At 38.7% G+C, this 26,037-nt stretch overlaps 1 protein-coding gene across 1 annotated transcript in view; it reads right to left on the reverse strand.

The window, feature by feature from the left end:
• Positions 1–3,698: 3,698 nt before the first annotated feature.
• UPRT (uracil phosphoribosyltransferase homolog) overlaps positions 3,699–26,037 on the reverse strand; it is a 40,004-nt gene continuing 17,665 nt past the window's right edge. The window contains exons 2-7 of the mRNA XM_066356728.1: positions 19,606–19,648; positions 16,416–16,485; positions 14,917–14,979; positions 12,538–12,699; positions 11,099–11,197; positions 3,699–9,517 (exon numbers count right to left, since the gene is read on the reverse strand). Coding sequence (XP_066212825.1) covers positions 9,411–9,517; positions 11,099–11,197; positions 12,538–12,699; positions 14,917–14,979; positions 16,416–16,485; positions 19,606–19,648 — 544 coding nt within the window. The 3' untranslated portion in view covers positions 3,699–9,410. The remainder of the gene's footprint in view (positions 9,518–11,098; positions 11,198–12,537; positions 12,700–14,916; positions 14,980–16,415; positions 16,486–19,605; positions 19,649–26,037) is intronic.

Below are 26,037 nucleotides of genomic sequence, written 5' to 3' on the forward strand. Positions count from 1 at the left end.
AATTAAAAATGGGCAAAGGACCTGAATAGAAATTTCTCCAAGGACATACAGATGGCCAATAGGCATATGAAATAATTCTCAGTGTCACTAATCATCAGAGAAATGCAAATTAAAACCAAAATGATATATCAACTCATACCTGCTAACTTCATCAACTTTGGTTCTAAATCCTGCCTTCTACTCTTTTTAAAATTTTATTTATTTTTGTAACAGAGGTCCACAAAAGCAGCCCATGGGGCTATGAGAATATAATTAATTAAATAATCAGGCAGCAATCACTGCTAAAATGTTTTAATATCAAATATAAAATGAGATCAGAGTTTCACAAACAACGTTTAGAATAGAAACACTAATTTCTAAAAAGATTGGTCATCTAAAAGGTTGGTCAAAAGAAGCCTAACATAAATACATAATGTTTGGGATTTTAAACATTTTTGTGGTATCCTTCCCATTTTAATTTACCTACAGTAGACCAACATGCAAAAATAACACTGGGGAACTTTTTTTTTGTTAAGTAGTTTTTTTGTTGTTTGTTTGTTTTTTTTTTTACTTTTACTTACTATTGATGAATAGCATCATCTTTCTTTTTTTTTTTTTTTTATATATAATTTTATTTTTTTAATGGGGTGACATCAATAAATCAGGATACATATATTCAAAGATAACAAGTCCAGGTTATCTTGTCGTTCAATTATGTTGCGTACCCACCACCCAAAGTGAGATTGTCCTCTGTCACCTTCTATCTTGTTTTCTTTGTGCCCCTCCCCACCCCCTATCCCTCTCCCATTCCCCCCTCCCCCCCGTAACCACCACACTCTTATAAATGTCTCTTAGTTTCACTATTATGTCCCACCTACGTATGGAATAATACAGTTCCTGTTTTTTTCTGATTTACTTATTTCGCTTCGTATCATGTTATCAAGATCCCACCATTTTGCTGTAAATGTTCCGATGTCATCATTTCTTATGGCTGAGTAGTATTCCATAGTGTATATGTGCCACATCTTCTTTATCCAGTCATCTATTGATGGGCTTTTTGGTTGTTTCCATGTCCTGGCCACTGTGAACAATGCTGCAATAAACATGGGGCTGCATGTGTCTTTACGTATCAATGTTTCTGAGTTTTTGGGATATATACCCAGTAGAGGGATTGCTGGGTCATAAGGTAGTTCTATTTTCAGTTTTTTGAGGAACCACCATACTTTCTTCCATAATGGTTGTACTACTTTACATTCCCACCAACAGTGTATGAGGGTTCCTTTTTCTCCACAGCCTCTCCAACATTTGCTGTTACCTGACTTGCTAATAACAGCTAATCGAACAGGTGTGAGGTGGTATCTCATTGCCGTTTTGATTTGCATTTCTCTAATAGCTAAAGAAGATGAGCATCTTTTCATATATCTGTTGGCCATTTGTATTTCTTCCTGGGAGAAGTGTCTATTCATATCCTCTTCCCATTTTTTTATTGGATTGTTTGTTTGTTTGTTGTTGAGTTTTATGAGTTCTTTGTATATTTTGGATATTAGGCCCTTATCTGAGCTGTCGTTTGAAAAAATCATTTCCCATTTAGTTGGCTTTCTGTTTATTTTGTTATCAGTTTCTCTTGCTGAGCAAAAACTTCTTAGTCTGATGTAGTCCCATTCATTAATTTTTGCCTTCACTTCTCTTGCCTGTGGAGTCAAATTCATAAAATGCTCTTTAAAACCCAGGTCCCTGAGTTGAGTACCTATGTCTTCTTCTATGTACTTAATTGTTTCAGGTCTTATGTTTAGATCTTTGATCCATTTTGAGTTAATTTTTGTACAGGGGGAGAGACTGTAGTCCAGTTTCATTCTTTTGCATGTGGCTTTCCAGTTTTCCCAGCACCATTTATTGAAGAGGCTTTCTTTTCTCCATTGTGTGTTGTTGGCCCCTTTATCAAAAATTATTTGACTATATATATGTGGTTTTATTTCTGGACTTTCTATTCTGTTCCATTGGTCTGAGTGTCTATTTTTCTGCCAATACCATGCTGTTTTGATTGTCGTGGCCCTATAATAGAGTTTGAAGTCAGGTATTGTAATGCCCCCAGCTTCATTCTTTTTTTTTTAGGAATGCTTTGGCTATTCGGGGTTTTTTATAGTTCCATATAAATCTGATGATTTTTTGCTCTATTTCTTTAAAAAATGTCATTGGAAGTTTGATGGGAATTGCATTAAATTTGTATATTGCTTTGGGTAATATAGCCATCTTGATTATATTTATTCTTCCTAGCCAAGAACAAGGTATATTCTTCCATCTCATTATATCTTTTTCGATTTCCCTTAACAATGGTTTATAGTTTTCATTATATAAGTCCTTTACATTCTTTGTTATGTTTATTCCTAAGTATTTTATTTTTTTTGTTGCAATCGTGAAGGGGATTGTTCTTTTGAGTTCCTTCTCAGTTGTTTCATTGTTGGCATATAGAAAGGCTATTGACTTCTGTATGTTAATTTTGTATCCTGCGACCTTACTGTATTGGCTTATTGTTTCTAGTAGTCTTTTTGTGGATTCTTTGGGGTTTTTGATGTATAGTATCATATCATCTGCAAAAAGTGATACCTTTACTTCTTCTTTTCCGATATGGATGCCTTTTATTTCTTTGTCTTGTCTGATTGCTCTGGCTAGAACCTCTAGTACCACATTAAATAAGAGTGGAGAGAGTGGACAACCCTGTCTTGTTCCTGATTTAAGGGGGAAAGCCTTCAGTTTAGTGCCATTTAATATGATGTTAGCTGATGGTTTATCATATATGGCCTTTATCATGTTGAGATATTTTCCTTCTATACCCATTTTGTTGAGAGTCTTAAACATAAAATTGTGTTGTATTTTATCGAAAGCCTTTTCTGCGTCTATTGATAAGATCATGTGGTTTTTGTTCTTTGTTTTGTTGATATGGTGTATTACATTAACCGTTTTACGTATGTTGAACCATCCTTGAGATTCTGGGATGAATCCCACTTGATCATGATGTATTATTTTTTTAATATGTTGTTGTATTCGATTTGCTAGTATTTTGTTTAGTATTTTAGCATCTGTATTCATTAGAGATATTGGTCTGTAGTTTTCTTTTTTTGTGCCATCCTTGCCTGGTTTTGGTATGAGGGTTATGTTGGCTTCGTAAAATGTGTTTGGAAGTATTGCTTCTTCTTCAATTTTTTGGAAGACTTTGAGTAGAATAGGAACCAAGTCTTCTTTGAATGTTTGATAAAATTCGCTGGTATAGCCGTCAGGGCCTGGACTTTTATTTTTGGGGAGGTTTTTAATGGTTTTTTCTATTTCTTCTCTACTGATAGGTCTGTTTAGGCTTTCTGCTTCTTCTTGACTCAGTCTAGGAAGGTTGTATTTTTCTAGGAATTTATCCATTTCTTCTAGGTTGTTGAATTTAGTGGCATAAAGTTTTTCATAGTATTCTTTAAGTAGTTTTTTAATTAATGCCTTTTTAAATTTTTATTAAATTTAATGCAGTGACATTGATAAATCAAGGTACATATGTTGAGAGAAAACAACTCCAGATTATTTTGATATTTGATTATGCTGTATACCCCTCACCCAAAGTCCAACTGTCTTCCCTCACCTTCTATCTGGTTTTCTTTATGCCCCTCCCCTCACCCCACCCCCTTTCTCTCCTTCCTCGCCCCATCCACCCACCCCCATTACCATCACATTCTTGTCCATGTCTCTGACTCTCATTTTTATGTTCCATCTATGTATGGATTCATATAGTTCTTAGTTTTTCTGATTTACTTATTTCACTCCATATAATGTTATCAAGGTCCATCCATGTTATTGTAAATGAACCGATGTCATCATTTCTTATGGCTGAGTAGTATTCCACAGTATATATGTACCAAAGCTTTTTAATCCACTCATCCTCTGACAGACACGTGGGCTGTTTCCAGTTCTTCGCAATTGTGAACAATGCTGCCACAAACATGGCGGTGCATTTCTCCTTTTGGAGCAGGTCTATGGTGTTCTTGGGGTATATCCCTAAAAGTGGTATAGCTGGGTCAAAAGGCAGTTCAATTTTTAATTTGAGGAATCTCCATACTGTTTTCCATAGAGGCTGCACCAGTCTGCATTCCCACCAGCAGTGCAGGAGGGTTTCCTTTTCTCCACATCCTCGACAGCACTTATTCTGTGTTGTTTTGTTGATGAGCGCCATTCTGACTGGTGTGAGGTGATATCTCATTGTGGTTTTGATTGCATTTCTCTGATGATTAGTGATGTTGAGCACTTTTTCCTATGGCTATTGGCCATCTGTATGTCGTCCTTGGAGAAATGTCTATTCACTTCTTTTGCCCATTTTTTGATTGGATTATTTGTCTTCCTGGTATTGAGATTTACAAGTTCTTTATAAATTTTGGTTATTAACCCCTTAATAGACGTATTGTCAAATATGTTCTCCCATTGTGTAATTTGTCTTTTTATTCTGTTCTTATTGTCTTTAGCTGTGCAAAAGCTTTTTAGTTTAATATAGTCCCATTTGTTTATCCTGTCTTTTATTTCACTTCCCCATGGAGATACATCAGCAAATATACTGCTCCAAGAGATGTTGGAGAGCTTACTGCCTGTTTTCTTATAAGATGCTTATGGTTTCGTGGCTAACATTTAAGTCTTTAATCCATTTTGAGTTTATTTTTGTGAATGGTGTAAGTAGGTGGTCTAGTTTCATTTTTTTGCAGATAGCTGTCCAATTTTCCCAATACCATTTATTAAAGAGGCTGTCTTTACTCCATTGTATTTCCTTACCTCCTTTGTCATATATCAGTTGTCCATAGATCTGTGGGTTTATTTCTGGGTTCTCTGTTCTGTTCCATTGATCTATATGCCTGTTCTTATGCCAGTACCAGGCTGTTTTGAGTACAACTGCCTTGTAGTATAACTTGATATCAGGAAGTGTGATACCTCCCACTTAATTCTTCTTTTTTTCAGATTGCTGAGGCTATTCATGTTCTTTTTTGGTTCCATATAAATTTTTGAAACATGTGATCTATATCTTTGAAGTATGTCATTGGTATTTTAATTGGTATTGCAATGAATTTATAGATTGGTTTGGGTAATACAGACATTTTAATGATGTTTATTCTTCCTAACCATGAGCACAGTATGTACTTCCACTTGTTTGTATCTTCCTTGATTTCTTTTATCAATGTTTTATAATTTTCCGAGTACAAGTGTTTAGTCTACTTAATTAAATTTACTTCTAGGTACTTTAATTTTTTTGGTTGTCATAGTGAAGGGGATTGTTTCCTTAATTTCTCTTTCTGACTGTTCATTGTTGGCATATAAAAATGCTTCTGATTTCTGATTATTAATTTCATATCCTGCCACTTTGCTGAATTCATTTATCAGGTCCAGTAGTTTTTGTCTGAGATTTTAGGGTTTTCTATATACAATATCATATCATCTGCAAATGATAGTTTTACTTCTTCTTTTCCAACTTGAATTTTTTTTTTTTCTTGTCTGATTGCTGTGGCTAGGACTTCTAGGACTATGTTGAATAAGAGTGGTGAAAGGGGGCACCCCTGCCTTGTTCCTGATCTTAAGGGGATTGCTTTAAATTTTTGCCCATTGAGTATGATGTTGGCTGTGGGTTTGTCATAGATGGCTTTTATCATGTTGAGGTATGTTCCCTGTATTCCCACTTTGCTGAGAGTTTTGATCATGAACGGGTGCTGAATCTTATCAAATGCTTTTTCTGTATCTATTGAAATTATCATGTAGTTTTTCTCCTTCCTTTTGTTTATATGATGAGTCACATTGTTTGATTTGTGAATATTGTACCAGCCTTGCCTCCCCAGAATAAATCCCACTTGATCATGGTGTATGATTTTTTCCATATATTGTTGGATCCAGTTTGCTAATATTTTGTTGAGGATTTTAGCATCTATATTCATCAGGGAAATTGGCCTATAATTTTATTTCTTTGTGTTGTTTTTGCTTGGTTTCAGAATCAGAATTATGCTCACCTCATAAAAAGAGCTTGGAAGTCTTCCTTCCTCTTGAATTTTTTGAAATAGCTTGAGAAGGATAGGAGTTAGTTCTTCTTTGAATATTTGGTAAAATTTACTTGTGAAGTCATCAGGTCCCTGGCTTTTATTTTTTTGGGAGATTTTTTATAACTGTTTCTATCTCATTTGGTGTAATCGGTCTGTTTAGACTTTCTGATGCTTCCAGATTGATTTTTGGAAGATTGTATGTTTCAAGGAACTTGTCCATTTCATCTAGGTTGTCTAGCTTTTTGGCATACAGCTCTTCATAGTATTTTCTTACAACATTTTGTATTTCTGTTGTGTCAGTTGTTATTTCTCCACTCTCATTTCTAATTTTATTTATTTGATTCCTCTCCCTTTTTTCCTTAGTGAGTCTAGTTAAAGGTTTATCAATCTTGTTTACCTTTTGTAAAGCCAGTGGCCATGGCTACCATCAAAGCCGCTTGGCCCATGCAGGTTCGCATTGGATTCAGACAGTCGGTAAAGAAACAACAGAGCCAAAAACTGGTAGGCCATCATCTTTAATCCTAGCTTGCACCCAGCAGGCAAGTAATAACACACACTGGTCTCCAAAACCCACTCATTCAGTGCTCACAAAGCTACTGACTTATTCGAGTTTCCCAGAATCAAAGGTTTCTAGCTCACCAGACTTATTCACCTCTGTTCCCCATCTCCTTCCTTCTCCTTGCACAAACTCTGCACAAACTGGCTTCTTACTCAACACTCCACCACCTTGGCTGCTTCTCCAGCCCTCCTCCATATGGCCTTTCTCTGCTCTCTCTCTGCTCTCCCCTCTAATGTTAATCTCAGGAATCAAGAGACCAAACTTCCATTCTGCCCCCATTTTATAGTGTAGAAATCAAAACCTTTAATACAATATACAAAATAGGGAAGTCTCTAACACAGTCACTTATCTGAGGCATGATGAAATTGCACCACCCCACATCAAAAAGGGTGGGAAAGGCTTATTCCTAAAACCAAGCCCCAGGCTACAAGGATCCTGCCTGCGCACAGCTTGCCCTCAACACACAATATTATCACCTGGGTGACAGGCTTCCATGTGGGCAGCAGCATAATATATTTTATCTGCCCAACTATCTTGTTTACCTTTTCAAAGAACCAGCTCCTAGTTTCATTGATCCTCTGTATTGTTTCTTTACCCTCTATGTCATTTATTTCTGCTCTGATCTTTACTATTTCCTTCCTTCTACTACATTTGGGCTTTACTTGCTGTTCTTTTTCTAGTTCTTTTAGATGCAGGGTTAAGTTGTTTATTTGAGCTTTTTCTAGCTTCTTAAAGTGTTCCTGTAGTTCTATGAACTTCCCTCTCAGTACTGCTTTTGCTGTGTCCCATAAATTTTGAGTTGTTGTATGCTCATTGTCATTCTTTTCTAGGAATTTTTTTTATTTCTTCTTTGATCTCATTCTTAATCCATTCGTTATTTAACAACCTGTTATTTAGTTTCCATGTGTTTGAGAATTTTTTAACTTTTCTGTTGCAGGAAACTTATCAAGGTGACTGTTCAGAAAGTGAATCTTAACGCTCATGTTACATCCAATTTTGTGGAAAGCCAACGGCATCCTTTGAACCAGAAGTTAATAGTTTTCTGCTTTTTTGTTGCCAAGGAAGTTCTTTGTAACTGTCACAAAAGACTGCCATGCTGCTTTCTCCTCCTTATTCATCTTCCTGGCAAATTCTTCATCACATATGAGGGTTCAAATTTAAGGTCCATCGCATACACCTGCTTTTATCTTCTCGAGATATAAGGCAGGAAAAGCAGGAATAATATGTTGAAAGCATTCACTTTCTCTATTCAAAGCCTGAACAAACTGCTTCATTAAGCCAAGTTTGATGTGAAGTGAGAGAAAAATGATCCTGTCTTGATGAACTACAGGTTCATTCACAATATTTTGCATCCCTACTTCCAGAGCTTCACATTTCAGCCACTCCTTTTGCGTCCAGTGTTTCTCCCGAGCTTGGCTGTACCACAAACACAGAAAGCAAGGGTACTTTGTGAAACCTCTGTTCTAGCAGGAAATTTACCATTTTAAGATCCACACAAATGATCCAGTTATGCTCCTCATACGTCAGAATGTCAAGGACAATTTTTATGTCATTATAATCTTCTCACAAATTAGTTGAATAACCAATTGGAACTGCTGCATAAACGTTACCATTGTGTAGGAGAACACATTTCAGACTCTGTTTAGAGCTATCAAGAAATAGCTGCCATTCTGTTGGACTGTAAGTGGTAACACCTAGCTGGCTGAGAAGACTACTGATATCATGACAGTAAATAAAGTGTTTGTCTTCGGAAAAAAAGTCCACAAAAATTTGCTCATGCTTTCTGAAATGGGATACTTTAGCTGACTGGTGAAGTACATTCTTTTCTTGAAGCCTGGAGGCTAATAACTCACCTGCTTTCTTTGATAGGCCCAAATCTCTTACTAAGTCATTCTATTTGGACTGGCTGAACTGCTGAGGGGTTAATGACTGCTTGGCATCAGAAGAAGACCCTTCAGATTCTACAACCATTTCCTCGTGCATCTTATCAAAATACATTTGATCACCATGTTCACTTTCTTCATCCTTAGAGAGAGAAGAGGGAGGGGGGGTATAGAAGCAGATGATTGCTTCTCCTGTGTGCCCTGACCAGGAATTGAACCTGGGACATCCACATGCCAGGCTGACGCTCTACCACTGAGCCAACTGACCAGGACTGGAATGCATTTTTTCATCCTCTCCAAGTTACCAACCTGTAAAGTACTGGGAAGTATATAGTTCAGGAAGGGGAAAACAGCCATAAAAATGACAACTCCTTAGAACTAAAAGGAAAGTAAACAAAATGGCAACTATGCTTGGCCAATGAACATACTCTCATTTGGGTTTTATTTGTGGCTGCAAGCAATGTCCAAAGTGAGAGGTTCATAAATTAGGGGAAATTTTCAATGTACTGAGCAATCAGCAATTTATATAAGAATGTTATTGTGTTTTCTAAGAGTTGCATGTGCTTCATTGTTGAATTTGGTGACAACAGCCAAGAAATAACCTATGTTTTCTTCTAGGATTTTTATAGTTTTGCAATTTACACTTATGTCCTTTATCCATTTGGGGTGGAGGGTGCAGATGGTGGTTTGCTGAGTTGTACACTTAAAACCTGTATGGTTTTGCGAACCAATGTCATCCCAATAAATTCAATAACAAGAGAAATAACCAAATAAAATTTAAAAACCGCAAACATTTTCTTATTTACTACACCCACTTTCAAAAATTATAAAGCACCTTTAACAATTTTCTGTTTGCCATAATTCCTCAAGTGAATCTGTGAAATAGGTAGAAACTCAGAAAATAACTGTGATATTATACAAGAGGATTAAGTTTCATTTAATAACTTAGTCTGTTCCAAAGTATTTCTGTCCAAAATGTGTAGGTGCAACCGGATGAACTTCAGTAGTTAAAATGGTGATTTCTGGAAACTCCTGAATAATTGATTTGGCACCTTCAAAAAATAAGAGAAAATTATTATTTCAAGATTTTTGGTCACATGAGTTGGAATTCAGGAATTTTATCATCAGTCACTAGGTCTCATATTGACAGAGTACCGAGAGCAATGACCTTTGGGTACCCAGTGAGACTTAGTTCATCTTTTAGTTTCTTCAATGTCTGATATCTGAAAAGCTTTGATAGTAGTCAGACTACAGCCTTACCCACTCACTAATAAATATTGAATATTTGAGAATATACTCAGTGAGAGCAACTTTCCCCTTGAAGAGTCTTTTGTTGATTTTAAAGGCAGCTGAAATAAAGAATACTGTTCTTTCTGAAAATGGGATCACACATAAAATGATGGTTTCTCAACTAGACTACTGTGAAACAAGTGCAGAGACTCTTTTGTTTTGTCAGAGAAAGCTAGCTTTTAAGAAATTAGTAATTTCCTTGACAAGTTAGCTCAGTTGTTTGGAGCATTGACCTGACTGGCCAAGGTTGCAGGTTTCATCCCTGGTCAGGGCACATACAAGAATCAACCAATGAACGCATACGTAAGTGGAGCAACAAATTAATGTCTCTGTGTCTCTCTTCCTCTCTCTCTAAAGAAATCAGTTTAAAAAATTAGAAAAGGAAATTAGTACTCCAGCTTTTGCAGGGGAGGGTGGGAAGATCAGGGAAAGGGACTAGCATGCCCTTTTGGGAGAAATATCTATTCAGGTCCTCTTCCCATTCTTTAATTGGATTGCTTGCTTGTTTGTTGCTGAGCTTTGTGAGTTCTTTATATATTTTGGATATTAACCCCTTACCGGAGCTGTTGTTTGCAAATACATTGAACACTATTGTAATGCTGCTATTTTTTACCTTGCTCTTTTACACTCACCACATAATTTTTTTTGAATGTCATTATTTTTCAAAACTATGATTTAACAGTTGCATAATATTATACCCTTTAAATATATATTTATTTAACCATTTGTTCATTGTAAGTCATTTATATACTTTCAATTTATTAAACTAAATATTTCTGTATGTATCTATGATTATTTTATTAGGATAGTTTCTGAATTGTCCTAGATGGCATGGCAAAAAAAAATGTAGGGTCTTAAATTAGGCTTACATCCCCCAGGAAATGGAGAACACACAGTTTTTTTCACAAGCCCTCTGTGCAGAAGTCTAACTTTAAAAACTTCTCTTTGCTTCATACTGCAAAGTTTACTTAAATAAGATCACAGTGCTAGTTAGAATCTCTAATTTTTTTTGCCTTTTGCCTTATGGGAGTAGTTCTCAGGCTCATGTGGAGAAGAAGGGACCTCTCAGGTATTTGCAGACTCTACTCAAAGAAGACCACCAGGAAAATCAATTGTAATCTCCTTCCATAGGGTTTATTCATACTTTTCCATTTGAATCTGAACAACATTACAATGGTGTCAAATATTATTGTTAGGCTTACATATGAAAAGTATGAGTTATAAAGACAAAAATTAGAGTTAGATTTAATGTGGAAGCAAAGAAACTTTTCATCAGGATGAGAGATGAACAGATGCACACTCAGCCACGCAATGACCCAGTTAGTGCCTCATGCTGAACTTACCATGTGGAGTGGAGAACAAGCTGAGTAGGATGATAACACTGGGTTGAACTCCATGTTCTATAAGAACCCTAACAGCTTCAATGACAGTATTTCCAGTGCCTGAAATCAAATGATGACCCAATTAATTTCCCACTTGAACATTTCTCTCAAAATCTATTTGATGCTTCTTTGAAGTAAAGGCAGTTTAGAAATCTAACATAAGACACCACTAGGCAAAACTTCACTTGAAGTACTTGTTCTTTACCAATGACATCATTTTCAATAATGGACATGACACATGTACTTTATAGTTTTCAAAGGCAGAACAAACCTAAAATTCATTCAGTATTTGAGATATCAAATTTAACACCCACCCTTCATTCACAAACCCAGGAGACTATGCCCTGTATGATCTGAGTAAACTTAAGAAACATAATAGATTGCCTGGCCGGTTGGCTCAGTGGTAGAGTGTTGGCCTGGCGTGCAGAAGTCCTGGGTTCGATTTCCGGCCAGGGCACACAGGAGAAGTGCCCATCTGCTTCTCCACCCCTCCCCCTCTCCTTCCTCTCTGTCTCTCTCTTCCCGTCCCGCAGCGAGGCTCCATTGGAGCAAAGATGGCCCGGGCGCTGGGGATGGCTCCTTGGCCTCTGCCCCAGGTGCTAGAGTGGCTCTGGTCGCAACAGAGTGATACCCTGGAGGGGCAGAGCATCGCCCCCTGGTGGGCAGAGCGTCGCCCCCTGGTGGGCGTGCCAGGTGGATCCCAGTCGGGTGCATGTGGGAGTCTGTCTGACAGTCTCTCCCCGTTTCCAGCTTCAGAAAAATACAAAAAAAAAAAAAAAATGAGGCACAAGAAACATAATAGAATAAGAGAAAAAAATATTACCTCCAGAAAGGATAAATCCTTGCAAAACTCATTGCTATAACTCATTGAGCTACAGAGGAGACATATTTCAATATATTTTCTGTGTTTTCTATATTGTGCCCCATTAGATCAGTTGCTTCAACATGTTCATTTTAAGAAAGAAGCTCTTTGGAACTAATCAAGTTTGACTAATGTCTATTCTCTTATTAGACAATAAAAAATGTCCAGTGAACTTCCCAGGGCACCTCCAAATCTATGTAAGGAAAATACATTTATAAACAGTTTTTGCCTTATAAATGGTAGTAGTACTAAGTTGAATTTTAATTAACCTGCCTGACCCATGGTTAAGGAAAAGGGGATGATACTGAACTCATTCTGTGAAAGACCAGTGAACTCTCTCTTCAGAAAGAGTGTGGCCTTGATCTGCAATGCTTAGGTCGCCAGTTCAAAATGCCAGGCTTGCCCAGTCAAGGCACATACAAGAAGCAACTACTATGAGTTGATGTTCTCTGCTCCTCCCCCTACTTCTCTCTAAAAATCAATAAATAAAGTCTTTAAACTCTAACCAAAAGTTACAAATTAAACTCAGGCCACTTACTGAGAATTGGATACATCAGAAGGACTTTTCTCCTATAAATGTCTGGAGGAAACTTGGCATAATATACTTTAGCTCTTTGTGTCTCCTCATCACTCTGAATCAGGATCTTTCCAATACGTATGGATCGACAGCAATCTCGTAAACCTTGCTCCATTGCCTCACCTTGAAGAAGAGAATAAAAGAGAAGGGGAAAAAAAGTTTAGGAGAGATAAAGTGCAAATCCAAGAATAGGCCAAAGCAGTGTTTTTTTTACTATTATCATTACAAAAAGGACACTGTCAAGATAGAGGCAGATCTTCTTAAGTTAACAACTTTACTTCTGATATGTTTATATTTTATACTTAATGCAAGCCAGGCTGCCATAATTACAAGAAATAAAGTGTTTTAGTGTTTTGTTAAAGCTGCTTGCTCTTTAAGCTTTTCCAATATCAAGAACATATTACTCTTATTATTTAAGGGGGCCTTTAAACCACCTAAACTTGTTACTCACATCTGAAAAAAATATAAAAGTTTGTGGAAGAATGAAGGCTACCGACCAAAGGATCTCTTTTTAGATCAAAGTGGCATCAGGGGACATCACTTTTACCCCAGCGAGGACTTCAGTGGCAAAGGTTTTGCTGGCAAGTAGGGAAAAAATAGTGTATTGTTCCCTCTCTCCCAGAGAACCACAACCAACAGCACCACCATCCCCTTTTTCTGATCATGGAGCTATTCCGAGTCTGAATTCTTTTAAGGAAGCATTGGCCAAAAATCAATTCTTTTCAAAGGACCTTCAAGATTTTAGAACATATCAGAATTCTACTTGTATTATGATTTACTTAATACTCTTGATTACATTAACTGTTTTTGTTTACATGTACTTTAACAGGAAACTTTATACTCACTACTGTAAACATAAAAACAGTTTATAATATATATGAAAAGTGACTAATAGCTGTTCAGATAAAAACCCTTCTTATGCATCACTCCATGGTCATCTGGTATATACTCAGGGTCTGAGGACCATGCTGCTGCCCGTTAGGGCAGGAACTGGATTGAAACAGAAGAAACTGTAACTTAAATGCTCATCTCCATTGTCTTTACCAGTTTTAAAAGGTTGAACAACATGGTCCTAAAAATCCTATTATTGTATAAGAGCTACATTCTGATACAAAAGGAGTTTAACTTATTTTAGTTCAGGTATTTTTATTCACAAATAGAACTTAATAGCTAGAGGAGAAAAGGGAATGTTTATGTGTTTAAAAAAAATAGTTCAGCCTAACTAGGTAGTGGTGCAGTGGATAGAGCGTCAGCCTGGGATGCAGAGGACTCAGGTTCAAATCCCCAAGGTCGCCGGCTTGAGTATGGCTCATCAAGCTTGAGCAATGGCTCACTACCTTGAGCACAGGGTCATTGGCTTGAGTGTAGGATCATAGACATGACCCCATGATCCCTGGCTTGAGCCCAAAGGTCACTGGCTTGAAGCCTGAGGTTGCTGGCTTGAGCCCAAGATCACTGGCTTAAGCAAGGGGTCACTCGCTCTGCTGTAGCCCCCCTGGTCAAGGCTCATATGAGAAAGCAGTCAGTGAACAACTAGGTGCTGCAATGAAAAATTGATGCTTCTTATCTCTCTCCCTAACTGTCTGTCTGTCTGTCCCTACCTGTCCCTCTCTCTGTCTCTGTCAAAAAAATAAAAAGAAATAGTTCATCTGTTTCAAGTGCAAGGAAATGGGACTTCCTCTGTAACTGGATCTTGTGCAAAAAATACTTCAGTTGCTGAATGGAAATAACCATCCCTATGTAAAGGGTATAGGATCTAATTATAGGCATGTGTTTTGCTGCACAAAGTTTAGTTTAGAAGGGTAATCAGTTGGACTCCAACACAAACACAATATTTATGAGACCAGAAACTGGAAATATATCGAGTTTGTGCCAGACAACTGCTTTTGCCTATCTGGTCACATACTCATTAAATATAAAACTGAAAATATTGATCAGGTCATTCAGTTCAGCTCCTGACAGAATATGACTGTTGTATACAAAAGAAAAGAAAAAATTGTTTTCTCCTGCCAGGTCTGCAAAGTTCTGTAGCCCTGAAATTGTGCCATATTCCATCCATGTTCACGCTGTTTCATTCTCCCCAATGTTATCACTGTCATCCCTGAAACTTTTGAAAGCTGGCTTGCCTTTAGGGGTGCACCACTAAAGATGCTGTGTGGTTAAAATTAGCCAAATTCAGTAACACACAGACCATACTTCAAGGCACCACAAGGATAGACAACAGCAAGATTTAAGCTAAAGTAGGCTGCAATTCTGACAGACAAGCTCACTTCCCTCCTAGAAAACAGCAATTTGTTTCTATGCATGCAAAGGGACAAAGTTGCACATGTTCAAACCTACCGCTTCTCATTATGCTGACCCCACAATTTCCCTTCTCAAATTTCACTCCTTCATACTTGTACCCTGTAGAGGAATAAAGGCAAATAATTTATCTTTCATCATGGGAGCAATCTTACTTATATTTTAAAGTGCCTGTGTTCTCAAACAGATGGGTACTGAGAAACCCTTGTCCATATGCAATGTATAACATCTTAGGTTCCCTGGGAAAGTAATAAGAAGATTCAAGGCTTTTCAGTTATTTCTTCATTCTTTATAAAAAACCTGTGGGGGTAATTAGGAGAGGTAGACTTCATTAACTGGAAATAGGACTTATGATAGCATGGTATTCATAAACACATTCCTCAAACAGAATTCAGAGAATCAATGCATTCTAAGAATGCTATAAACACTATCAATTCAAATGAGCACCCACTGTGAGCTACATCAGAGAGCCTCCTCCTACTGTCTCTCTTTAAGAGCCTGCACCACTTCCTTAAAAAACAAGAGACTGGGCCCTGGCCGGTTGGCTCAGTGGTAGAGCGTCGGCCTGGCGTGCAGGACTCCCGGGTTCGATTCCCCGCCAGGGCACACAGGAGAAGCGCCCATCTGCTTCTCCACCCCTCCCCCTCTCCTTCCTCTCTGTCTCTCTCTTCCCCTCCCGCAGCCGAGGCTCCATTGGAGCAAAGATGGCCTGGGCGCTGGGGATGGCTCCTTGGCCTCTGCCCCAGGCACTGGAGTGGCTCTGGTCGCAACAGAGCGACGCCCCGGAGGGGCAGAGCATCGCCCCCTGGTGGGCAGAGCGTCACCCCCTGGTGGGCGTGCCGGGTGGATCCCGGTCGGGCGCATGCGGGAGTCTGACTGTCTCTCCTCGTTTCTAGCTTCAGAAAAATACAAAAAAAAAAAAAACACAAGAGACTGAATTAATGACCAAGATATGTTCAACCTCTGATCTCATCCTGAATTTGTTTTAATTATGCAGCAAGCTTGGTCCCCAATTTGAGTCAAACTTTGAATAGAACAGATTTCACTATTTATTAAAAAATCAAATCAGAGTTTCTAATCCATAAAACAGGGATCATTGCTGCTTTCTATTTGGGTAACACCAAATACCTTTCCTATTCTTGTTTTTAGTCTTCTTTTTCTTTTTTACTTCTCATCCTGTTACCTGGAAATTCATTTCCAAAACAGTCTACCCATTTGCTTCTTCAGATGTGAAGATAAGCTGCCAGCAATTCTTAACTCTGGTCCCAATGGGTCATCATCAGAGGGAACAAATGCATGCTAAAGAATACTGATTAATGTTTAAATTGAATTGACAAACAACCCATTAACAAAAAGTCATCCACATAAATTTCTTTATGAAATGTCTCCAGGTTTATTAAGTTCTTTAAAAGAACAACAGCTCTACCTGGACTCTGCATTCTGCATACTAATTGACCCAGACTGGCTTCTTTCCATTTCCTCCCAATTCTAACTCTGAATTTTTGTGAGGAAAAGATAACAGTCACAGCTCTGGTTACCTGTTGGAGTAGTCACCACACATTCTTTATACGGTAGTTGATTCAATCCCTCTTCCACAACAAGTCTGATCTAGAAAGTCAAAGAAAGAATAAGTGAAAATCTGCTAAGAATTTTCTGTTATTTGCTAGACTCTGGAGCTGCTAAACACTTGGCAAAATTCAATAACACACTAGGCAAGGATTTAGCCTATGGAGGAAGAAAGGGGGCCTGTATCATGTGTCAGACAGAGATAGATTCAAATTCCAGGCTGCTTGCTAGTAGGTATCCAAACTTGATGAGGTACCTGATTGCCAAAAAAGGTTCAGATATGCCTTATGATTCTTCTTCAGTCAGTCCAGGTTATATTAAAAGAGATGCAAAACAACAGTAAGGGACAAGAGTCATGGCAGACACCCTTGGAAGCAATAAACTTCTGGTTACTGTGGAAACCAGAACTTGTTTGCCTTGTCCAGTACCTTGAAATTGTTCAGTTAGGTTCTCTTTAACAAGGCCCACCATAATGCAAATAAAGCCTAAAACTTCTTAGTAAAAAGTAAATGAGTGGATGGGGTTGAACCAATTTACTGAGCTTGAAGTAGGAACCAGTGAAATGCATTGGGGCTTGTCAGCTGAAAAATAGAGGCTCCTAATGATCTTAATTTGTAGCATACAGGAAAGAATCCATCAGAACTACAAGAAACAGCTTCCAAAAATCAGATACGAGATTCCTTCCTATGAGCACCTGGAGTTTACTATTGTAAAGGCAGTGCTGAGTCTGCAATGAACATTTTCTGCAATCAATATATTACACTACTGACTGAGAATCAGAAATAGCAGGGAGAAACGTCAGGCCCTGTGCTCTGTTATCAAACACAACACCCTGTTGTGAACAAAATGGTCAACGCTAAATAGGCCCACACTGTCAGCCTGCTGCACCAGACAGAGGGTCCAGGAATGTCCCAAATACTGTGTGTGTGCACAATTACTTCTATACACCAGCTTCTGTGGAGGTTCATGTTTTTTATAAGCAAGGGAAGAAGAAGGATCCTTTTCTTTGAAGAGCTTAGATTTCCTAGTAACACTCCTCTAAAGAGTCTTACCTCTCCTGCAATGCTGGGACAGAACCTTGTTTGTTCATGCCTTACACAAGAACATAAAACCAGAAGGATGACTAACATATAAGGAATTTAAGATCTGAGTGTCAAGTAAGCCAATCCTGATAAATTGAAGATAGAATTAATGTCGACTCTAATGGGACCCTTCTGCTAGAAGAGACAGTGTACTAGAAATGTTCAATACACTAGAAACCTAAACAGCTCCAGTACCTACTACAACCACACAGCCTCTACCCTCCACCTCTGAATATCAGGAACTTCACAGCTAATTGCAGAGAACAGAGAAGCCCCAACAATCATCCCCTCAGGTGAGTTATGGCATGGGTCCTTATTACCTCATTTGATTTAGGCAAGCATTTTACAATAATCACAAACTTAACTCCTACTTTCTGTAGAAAAGGGGCATAAGAAAAGTAAGAAAAAAAAGAGAAAGAGAAAATAAAGAGGAACCATTTTTCACCAATAAATACCAAGACCTCTGTTTCCCCCAAAGCAGCCATTGATACAACTTCCTCCCTCATTGATACAACTTCCTCCCACTTTGAACCTGCTCTTTTAATTTGATAAAAGCATAATGACAGAATGACCTATCACTCCAGGAATGTCAACGACATTTATCTTGATGAAATCCAAGGGTCATTACTGCCCTTACAAATTCAAATAATTGTAAATAGAAGTTGCCTCTGAATCAAGAATATTTAAAGCCACAATTAGAATAGTTGTCTACACTTTTTGGAAATAAAGATTATCCCAAGGGAAAATCTAAATGAAAATTAATAAGCCATTTTCTCTTTCCCAAACTAAATACCTGTTGGACCATCTGTGCACCATCAACAGTATTTAGACTCATTAAGAGCAGGGGCCATGTATTTATAGTCCTTATTACTGTATCTACTTGCCCTGCAACACAAGACCTGACACACAGTAGTTCAATATATATTTCATGAATGGATGAATATTAAAAACCATAGCAGAAAATGTCTCAACTTCTTTGTAATCAGTGTGCAAACTGAGATATAAACACAAGAAGGAAACACCGTGCTTACCCTGAAGACAGCACAATCTAGCCTAAGATCTCAGGTCACACTAGCTAAAAAGAATTGAGCTTGGTCAATCCTTAACAGAAAGTCCCTGAGAAAAGCATCGATAGTCCAATTTAATAATTTACATGTGAGGATAGTTCTCAGAATAGAAGAGGCGAATTAAATACCTCCCATGTAAAGTATAAGGGAGTTATTGTTGTGGACTTGATGGATGTCACAGGGAAACTACCAGGTCTCTACATCTTTGGTTTTCTTTTGAATGTACTTCATTTAACTTGCCTAAGATCAGGCATTTAGGAGTAACTTATGACCAGGTTATGAAGATACATTTGAAAGGTAGGGACATCTGAGAGCTACGGAAAATGAGTTTATAGGCAATGCTTTGAGGTAAAAGGTATTGAGACAGAGTTTTAAAGCAACAGTAAAAATAATACGTCAGAAGGCTAGAAAGATGATCATTAGTTATTTGGTACAATCTCTCTCTCTTATTCCCACAATTCTCTAAATCAGTGTTTTCCAACTACCAGTCCACAGACCAATGCTGGTTCACCAGAAATTTCATGCCAGTTCACGAAAGATTTAACCACCCTGATGTTGAATGAAGATTATTGTCCCAATAATCTTAGTCAAATTCACTTATGTTCAGGGTGATGGCCACTTATCAGCCTGTATCATTGATGAAAATACTACTGAGGTTGTCTTAGATATCTTTCAAACTTGGAGGTTCATTCGAACCAACTTTTGCACCATGCAGAGCATTTACAAGTCATGTGCAATAGACAGAAAGCATCTGTACAAACTTATGAAGTATTCAATGCATCATGCATGTGGAGTTTGAAAATTAGGCACAAGTTTATACAGTGTTGTACTATTATGAGTAATAAGATAAAACTTTACTTGTTCTGTGGTTCTCTTTCCAAGATGTCTATATCCCTGGTCCCCAGGTGTAAAAGGATTGAAAACTACTGCTCTAAATCAAAAAATCCTGTTGGCCTACTGTGATTATATCACTAGAAACAACAATGAAATGAAAATGGAAAGCTTTCACTTACCAAACGATCTGCAGAAAACATGAAGTCCCCTCTACTGGCTGTCCTAAAAAAAAAAGAAAAGAAAAAAGTGCAAGTTTTAGTCTACATAGGAACATTAAGGTAAAATATTAGTCATTTCATATAGTAACATGAATGTTACGACCTATTATATACTAAAATTTAAAAGTTTACATGTATAAACTATGATTAAGGCAACATATTTTTCACTAGGTTAGAGGAACTTAAAGGGAATGACTTGATAAGTATTATTGAAAATAGTTATTTGATATCAGCACTGGAATTAGGAAATGGAAAAGATTATGCACTCACTGCTTTCAAGAATGCATAGCCTAATTTCTAAGACCTTTTTCTCAAATTGTGGATTGATAATGCACTCATTTTGTCTGTTTTTCTTTTTTATTAATTTAGAAAATTAAATTTAACAGGGTGACACTGATGAATAAGAGTACAAAGGTTTTAGGTAAATATCTCTATAGCATTTGAACTTTGATTGTGTTGTGTGCCCATCACCGAGAGTCACATCATTTTACTTTACCATATATTTGTCCCTCTATACTCCCCCCAACAACACCGTCCCCCTGGTAACCACTTCACTTTTATCTATGTCCATGAGGCTCAGTTTTATATCCCACATATGTGTGAGATTATACAGTTCTTAGCTTTTTCTGATTTACTTATTTTACTCAGTATAATATTCTCAAGGTCCATCCATGTTGTTGTAAATGATATCATGTCATCATTTCTTATGGCTGAGTAGTATTATGTACCACATCTTCTTTATCCAATCCTCTATCAAGGGACACTTTGGTTGTTTCCATGTCTTGGCCACTGTGAATAATGCTACAATGAACATGGGGGCGCATGTGTCTTTACATACCAATGTTTGTGAGCTTTTGGGGTAGATACCCAGTAGAGGGATTGCTGGGTCTTACGGTAGTTGTAATCTTAGTTTTTTGAGGAACCACCATACTTTCTTCCATAATGGCTGTACTACTTTACATTCCCACCAACAGTGAATGAGGGTTCCTTTTCCTTCACAGCCTCTCCAACACTTGTTATTACCTGTCTTGTTGATAACAGCCCATCTAACAGGTGTGAGGTGGTATCCCATTGTAGTTTTGATATGCATTTCTCTAACAGCTAGCAAAGATGAGCATCTTTTCATATATATGTTGGCCATTTGTATTTCTTCTTGGGAGAAGTGTCTTCCAGGTCCTCTGCCCATTTTTTTTTTTAATTTTTTTTATTTATTTATTCATTTTTAGAGAGGAGAGAGAGAGGGAGAGAGAGAGACAGAGAGAGAGAAGGGGGAGGAGCTGGAAGCATCAACTCCCATATGCGCCTTGACCAGGCAAGCCCAGAGTTTCGAACCGGCGACCTCAGCATTTCCAGGTCGATGCTTTATCCACTGAGCCACTACAGGTCAGGCCCTCTGCCCATTTTTAAATTAGATTGTTTGCTTGTTTATTGTTGTGCTTTGTGAGTTCTTGATATATTTTGGATATTAACTCCTTATTGAAGCTGTTGTTTGCAAATATCATTTCACATTTAGTTGGCTACGTTTTTTGTTTTGTTGTCAGTTTTTTTCTCTGTGCAGAAGCTTTTCAGTTTGATACAGTCCCATTCATTTATTTTTGCTTTTACTTCCCTTGTTTTGGGGGTCAAATTCATAAAATGTTCTCTGTGGCCAAGGTCCATATGTTTAGTATCATTATCTTTTTCTATGTAATGTATTGTTTCAGATCTTATATTTAGGTCTTTGATCCATTTTGAATTAATTTTTGTGCAGGGGGACAAACTATAGTCAATTTTCAATCTTTTGCATGGGGCATTCTAATTTTCCCAGCACCAGTTAGTAATGAGGCTTTCATTTCTCCATTGTGTTTTTGGCTCCTTTGTCGAAGATTGTTTGTCCATATATATGTGGTTTTATTTCTGGGCTCTCTGTTCTGTTTCATTTATCTATATGCATGTTCTTATGCCAGTACCAGGCTGTTTTGATTACACTGCCCTTGTAGTATAGTTTGATATTAGGTAATGTGACAACTCCAACTTTGTTCTTTTTTTTTTTTCAACATTGCTAAGGCTTTATGGGGTCTTTTTAGGTTCTATATAAATTTTTGGAATATTTGTTCTAGATCTTTGAAATATGTCATAGGTATTTTAATAGGCATTACATTGAATCTGTAGATAGCTTTTGGTAGTATGCACATTCTAATTATGTTACTTCTTCCTGTCCATGGACATGGTATATGCTACCACTTGTTGGTATGTTCCTCAGTTTATTTCTTCAATATCTTATAATTTTCCAAGTACAGGTTTTTAACTTCCTTGTTTCAATTCATTCCTAGGTACCTTATTTTCCTTTTTGTTGCAATAGTAAATGGGACGAAGAGGGAACTCACAGAATGGGAGAACATATTTGCCACTGATAAGGGGTTAATTAAGCAAAATTTAGAAAGAACTTATATAACTCAACTCTAGGAAGACAAACAATCCAATCAAAAAATGGACAAAGGAGCCAGACTGGTGGTGGCACAGTGGATATAGCATTGACCTGGAAGGCTAAGGTCACTGATTCAAAACCCTGGACTTGCCTGGTCAAGGCACATATGGGAGTTGATGCTTCCTGCTCCTCCCTCTTCTCTCTTTCTCTCCTTTCTAAAATAAATAAAGTCTGAAAAAAAATGGGCAAAGGAGCTGAATAGATGCTTCTCCAAAGAGGACACACAAATGGCCAATAGATATATGAAAAGATGCTCAATGTCACTATTCATCAGAGAAATGCAAATTAAAAATAACAGTGAGATACTACTTTACACCTGTCAGAATGGCTATCATCAATAAATCAAGAAACAACAAGTGTTGTGAGGATGTGCAGAAAAGGGAACCTTCGTGTACTGTTGGTGAGAATGCAGATCGGAGCAGCCACTGTGGAAAACAGTATGGAGTTGCCTCAAAAAATTAAAAATGGAATTATTAACCAGCAATCCCACTTCTGGGAATATATTCTAAGAATCCAAAAACAGTAATGCGACAGAATATATGCACCCCTATGTTCATTGCAATGTTATTTACAACAGCCAAGAAGCAGCCCAAGTGCCCACCAGTAAATGAATAGACAAAAAAGCTGTGGTCCATTTATACAATGGAACACTACTCAGCCACAAAAGGAAGGAAATCTTATCTTTTGCAATGATATGGATGGATCTGGAGATTATTATGCTAAGTGAAATAAGCCAGGCAGAGAAAGACAAATACCATATGATCTCACTTATATGTAGAATCTAATGAACACATTAAACAGATGAACAAAATAGAAACAGAGAAATGGATACATGGAACAGATTAACCATTGTCAGAGGCAAGGGTGTTTGGGGGACTAGGTGAAGGGATTGGGCAAAAATTAAATATATATATATATATATATATATATATATATATATATATATATATATATATATATGACAGGTAGACATAGACAAGTGTGGTCATAACCAGAGGGAAAGGGGGTGGCCACATGTGGAGGTGGGCAAAGGGGGGGGGAATGGGGATGAAAGCGAGTGTGCTTGGGCGATGGGTGCTCTATGCAGTATGCAGATGATGTTTTATACACACGCACACTGAACTTGTTCCCCAATAAATCCAATTAAAAGTAAATGTAGCCTGACCTGTGGTGGCGCAGTGGATAAAGCATTGACCTGGAATGCTGAGGTTGCCGGTTCAAAACCCTGGGCTTGCCCGGTCAAGGCACATATGGGAGTTGAAGCTTCCTGCTCCTCCCCTATTCTTTCTCTCTCTCTCTCTCTCTCTCTCTCTCTCTCTCTCTCTCTCTCCTCTAAAATGAATAAATTAAAAAAACTTTAAAAGTAAATGTAAAAAATGCATGAGTTCCTTGTATATTTTGCACATTCATTCCTTATCAGATGTATCACTGGTGATTATCTACATTTATACATTAGATTGTGTGTTTTCTTTTTTAAGGAGTTTGGGTTTTTTCTTTGCCTTTTTTTTTTTTTTTTGTATTTTTCTGAAGTGAGAAGCAGCGAGACAGAGGGACAGACTACCGCATGTGCCTGACTGGAATCTGTAAGGTCGGTGGATAGAGGGATGGTCACGTAGGAACTCAGACCCGCCCACTTTGGCTAGGACCGCCCACAATCAAGCCCGCCAAAGGAAGCTTCCCAGGAACCATTTAAAAAGAAACGATCGTTTGCCAGCCAGTGAAATTTCACCACGTCATAGTAGCTCCACTTCCCTAGAGGGACCCTTTAAATATCTCCCACGCGGTTTAATCCGTGCAACTTCTCTGGCCTCCATGTTTCCTCGGGGCCAGGGAACCTTGCCGGGCGGGGTGTGCGCTCTGTACTCAATAAAGCCGTTTATTATTCCACACTTTGCGGCTCTGGCCCTCTTCCTTCCTTCTTGGCGGGGAAAAATACCTTACATTTTTGGTGCCGAAACCCGGGATGATAGATACGTGAATTCCAAACTGCCCTCTTGATGTTCCGCTTATCTGTCAGACCTCACTCTTACTGGACTAATGACCCTGAGACAGAGGAATTCCAAAAAAGCTGAGAAGCCGCCCCAAGGAGGACATACTAGGACTATTGATTCAACACCCACATGCTCGAAGCCCCCCAAGGAGAAGCATTCCGAACATACCAGGACTTTTGCCTCAGTATCCCCTCAGGCTCTCCCAAACACTACATAACTCTCCGCTAGTTTGTAACCCGGTGCACTTCTCCTGGAGGGGTGCCCCAGCAGGTCTTTCTCCTCTAATAAAGCCTGCACATCTGGTGATCGAGTGCCGTCTCATTCTTACAGAATCTACTCAGCAAGCCCACTAGAGGGCAATGCTCTGCCCATCTGTGGCATTGCTCTGTTGCAACCAGAACCATTTTTAGTGCCTGAGGTGGAGACCATGGAGCCATCCTCAGCACCCAGCCCAACTTTGCTCCAATGGAGCCTTGGCTGTGGAAGGGGAAGAGAGAGTTAGAGAAGGAGGGGGGAAGGGTGGAGAAGCAGATGGTCACTTCTTTTGTATGCCCTTACCAGGAATCGAACCTGGGGCATTCCACACTCTGGGCCAACATTCTACTGCTGAGCCAACCAGGCTTGTATGGCTGGGTGAGGCACCCCACCCGCCCAGAGAAGTTTGAGCGTAGGGAATCTTGCTTTCTTGCGCCGCTCTTCAGGGTGCAGGGGTGACACTGAGACTCCGGTTTCAGCCCACACAAAGGCCTCTGACTCTGCCCCTCTGTCCGGTAACATGGGCACCCACTCCCGGGGCTCTAGGAGGAATCTCTCGCCCACTATCTGTGCACGCCCACCAGGAGATCAGCGCTGATGGCTGCCTGACTTGCCTTTCTTTGTCTGGATTTGGCGCGAGCGTTAGCTTGTGTTGACTGCGTTGCCACAAGCACAGTTTTTCCTTGGCCATACAAGCTAACAGACCCGTGAAGGATTAGCTTAACCCACAGTCTGCTAGCCTCCCAACTGTCCTACGTGACCCTAACTGACAAGATCTCTCTCTAAGACAAGAGGGGTGATATTTTTTAGTGCCTCTTGTTATGCTATGCACGTAGGGGTGGGGGCAACTTCTGATTTGCAGAGCTTTCATACTCAGGACTATATGCTAAAAAGAGGGATTTAGCAGCTTGTAAGTCCTCCTGCTTTGCAAACAGCAATTAGAACATCTTCTACCCAGCCAAAACAGGTTACAAAGTTCCAAAAGCCTGGGGAAAGTGGTCCCACAGAGTGCTGAGTCATTTGGGACATGCCTAGAGGTGCATAGAAAGGCACCTTGAAAACAATTGGCTCCCAGCCCCACCTGATTATGCTAGCGGCTCTGACTGATTGAGCCTTGCCCAGAGTCCTGCGCTAGGTGGGCATAGAGTGGGGATTTGCCAGATCTTTGAGCCTTTTACTCTCCAGGCAGAGGCAGCAGCAACCCCATTGCTGGATCATCAGGCAGCTAACTCAGGAAGGAAAGACTAGGAGAGAGGCTCCAGGAAAACGAACTCTCTCATTGTCGAAGCCTGCAAATGCTAATGAGCCTCGACTGCCAACGAGACTGAAGCCTAATATATGGCATCGCCATAGAGACTTATCAACTGCAAACCTCTACCTAAGCGTGCCACAGGGGCAGAACCTGGGGTACAGAGTCACCGACCAGGAAGAGAGAGAGAGAAAAGAAAAAGCAAGAAGATAACCTCTCAAAATCAAGAATAATCCACAGACTTTAACATATCCAATTTTATTATATTTGTTTGTTTGTTTCTCTTATCTTCTTGTCTTGATTATTTTCTTCTTCTTCCAATTTGGTCATTTAATTCTCTGCCAGTTTTGCTCTTTCATCTCCTTGAACTACACTACCCATAAGCGTTACATCTCCAATTATCTTTCCTTTCTTCTGTCTTTCTCTCTATG

The sequence above is a fragment of the Saccopteryx leptura genome, chromosome X (assembly GCF_036850995.1).
Source record: "Saccopteryx leptura isolate mSacLep1 chromosome X, mSacLep1_pri_phased_curated, whole genome shotgun sequence".
NCBI lineage: Eukaryota > Metazoa > Chordata > Mammalia > Chiroptera > Emballonuridae > Saccopteryx > Saccopteryx leptura.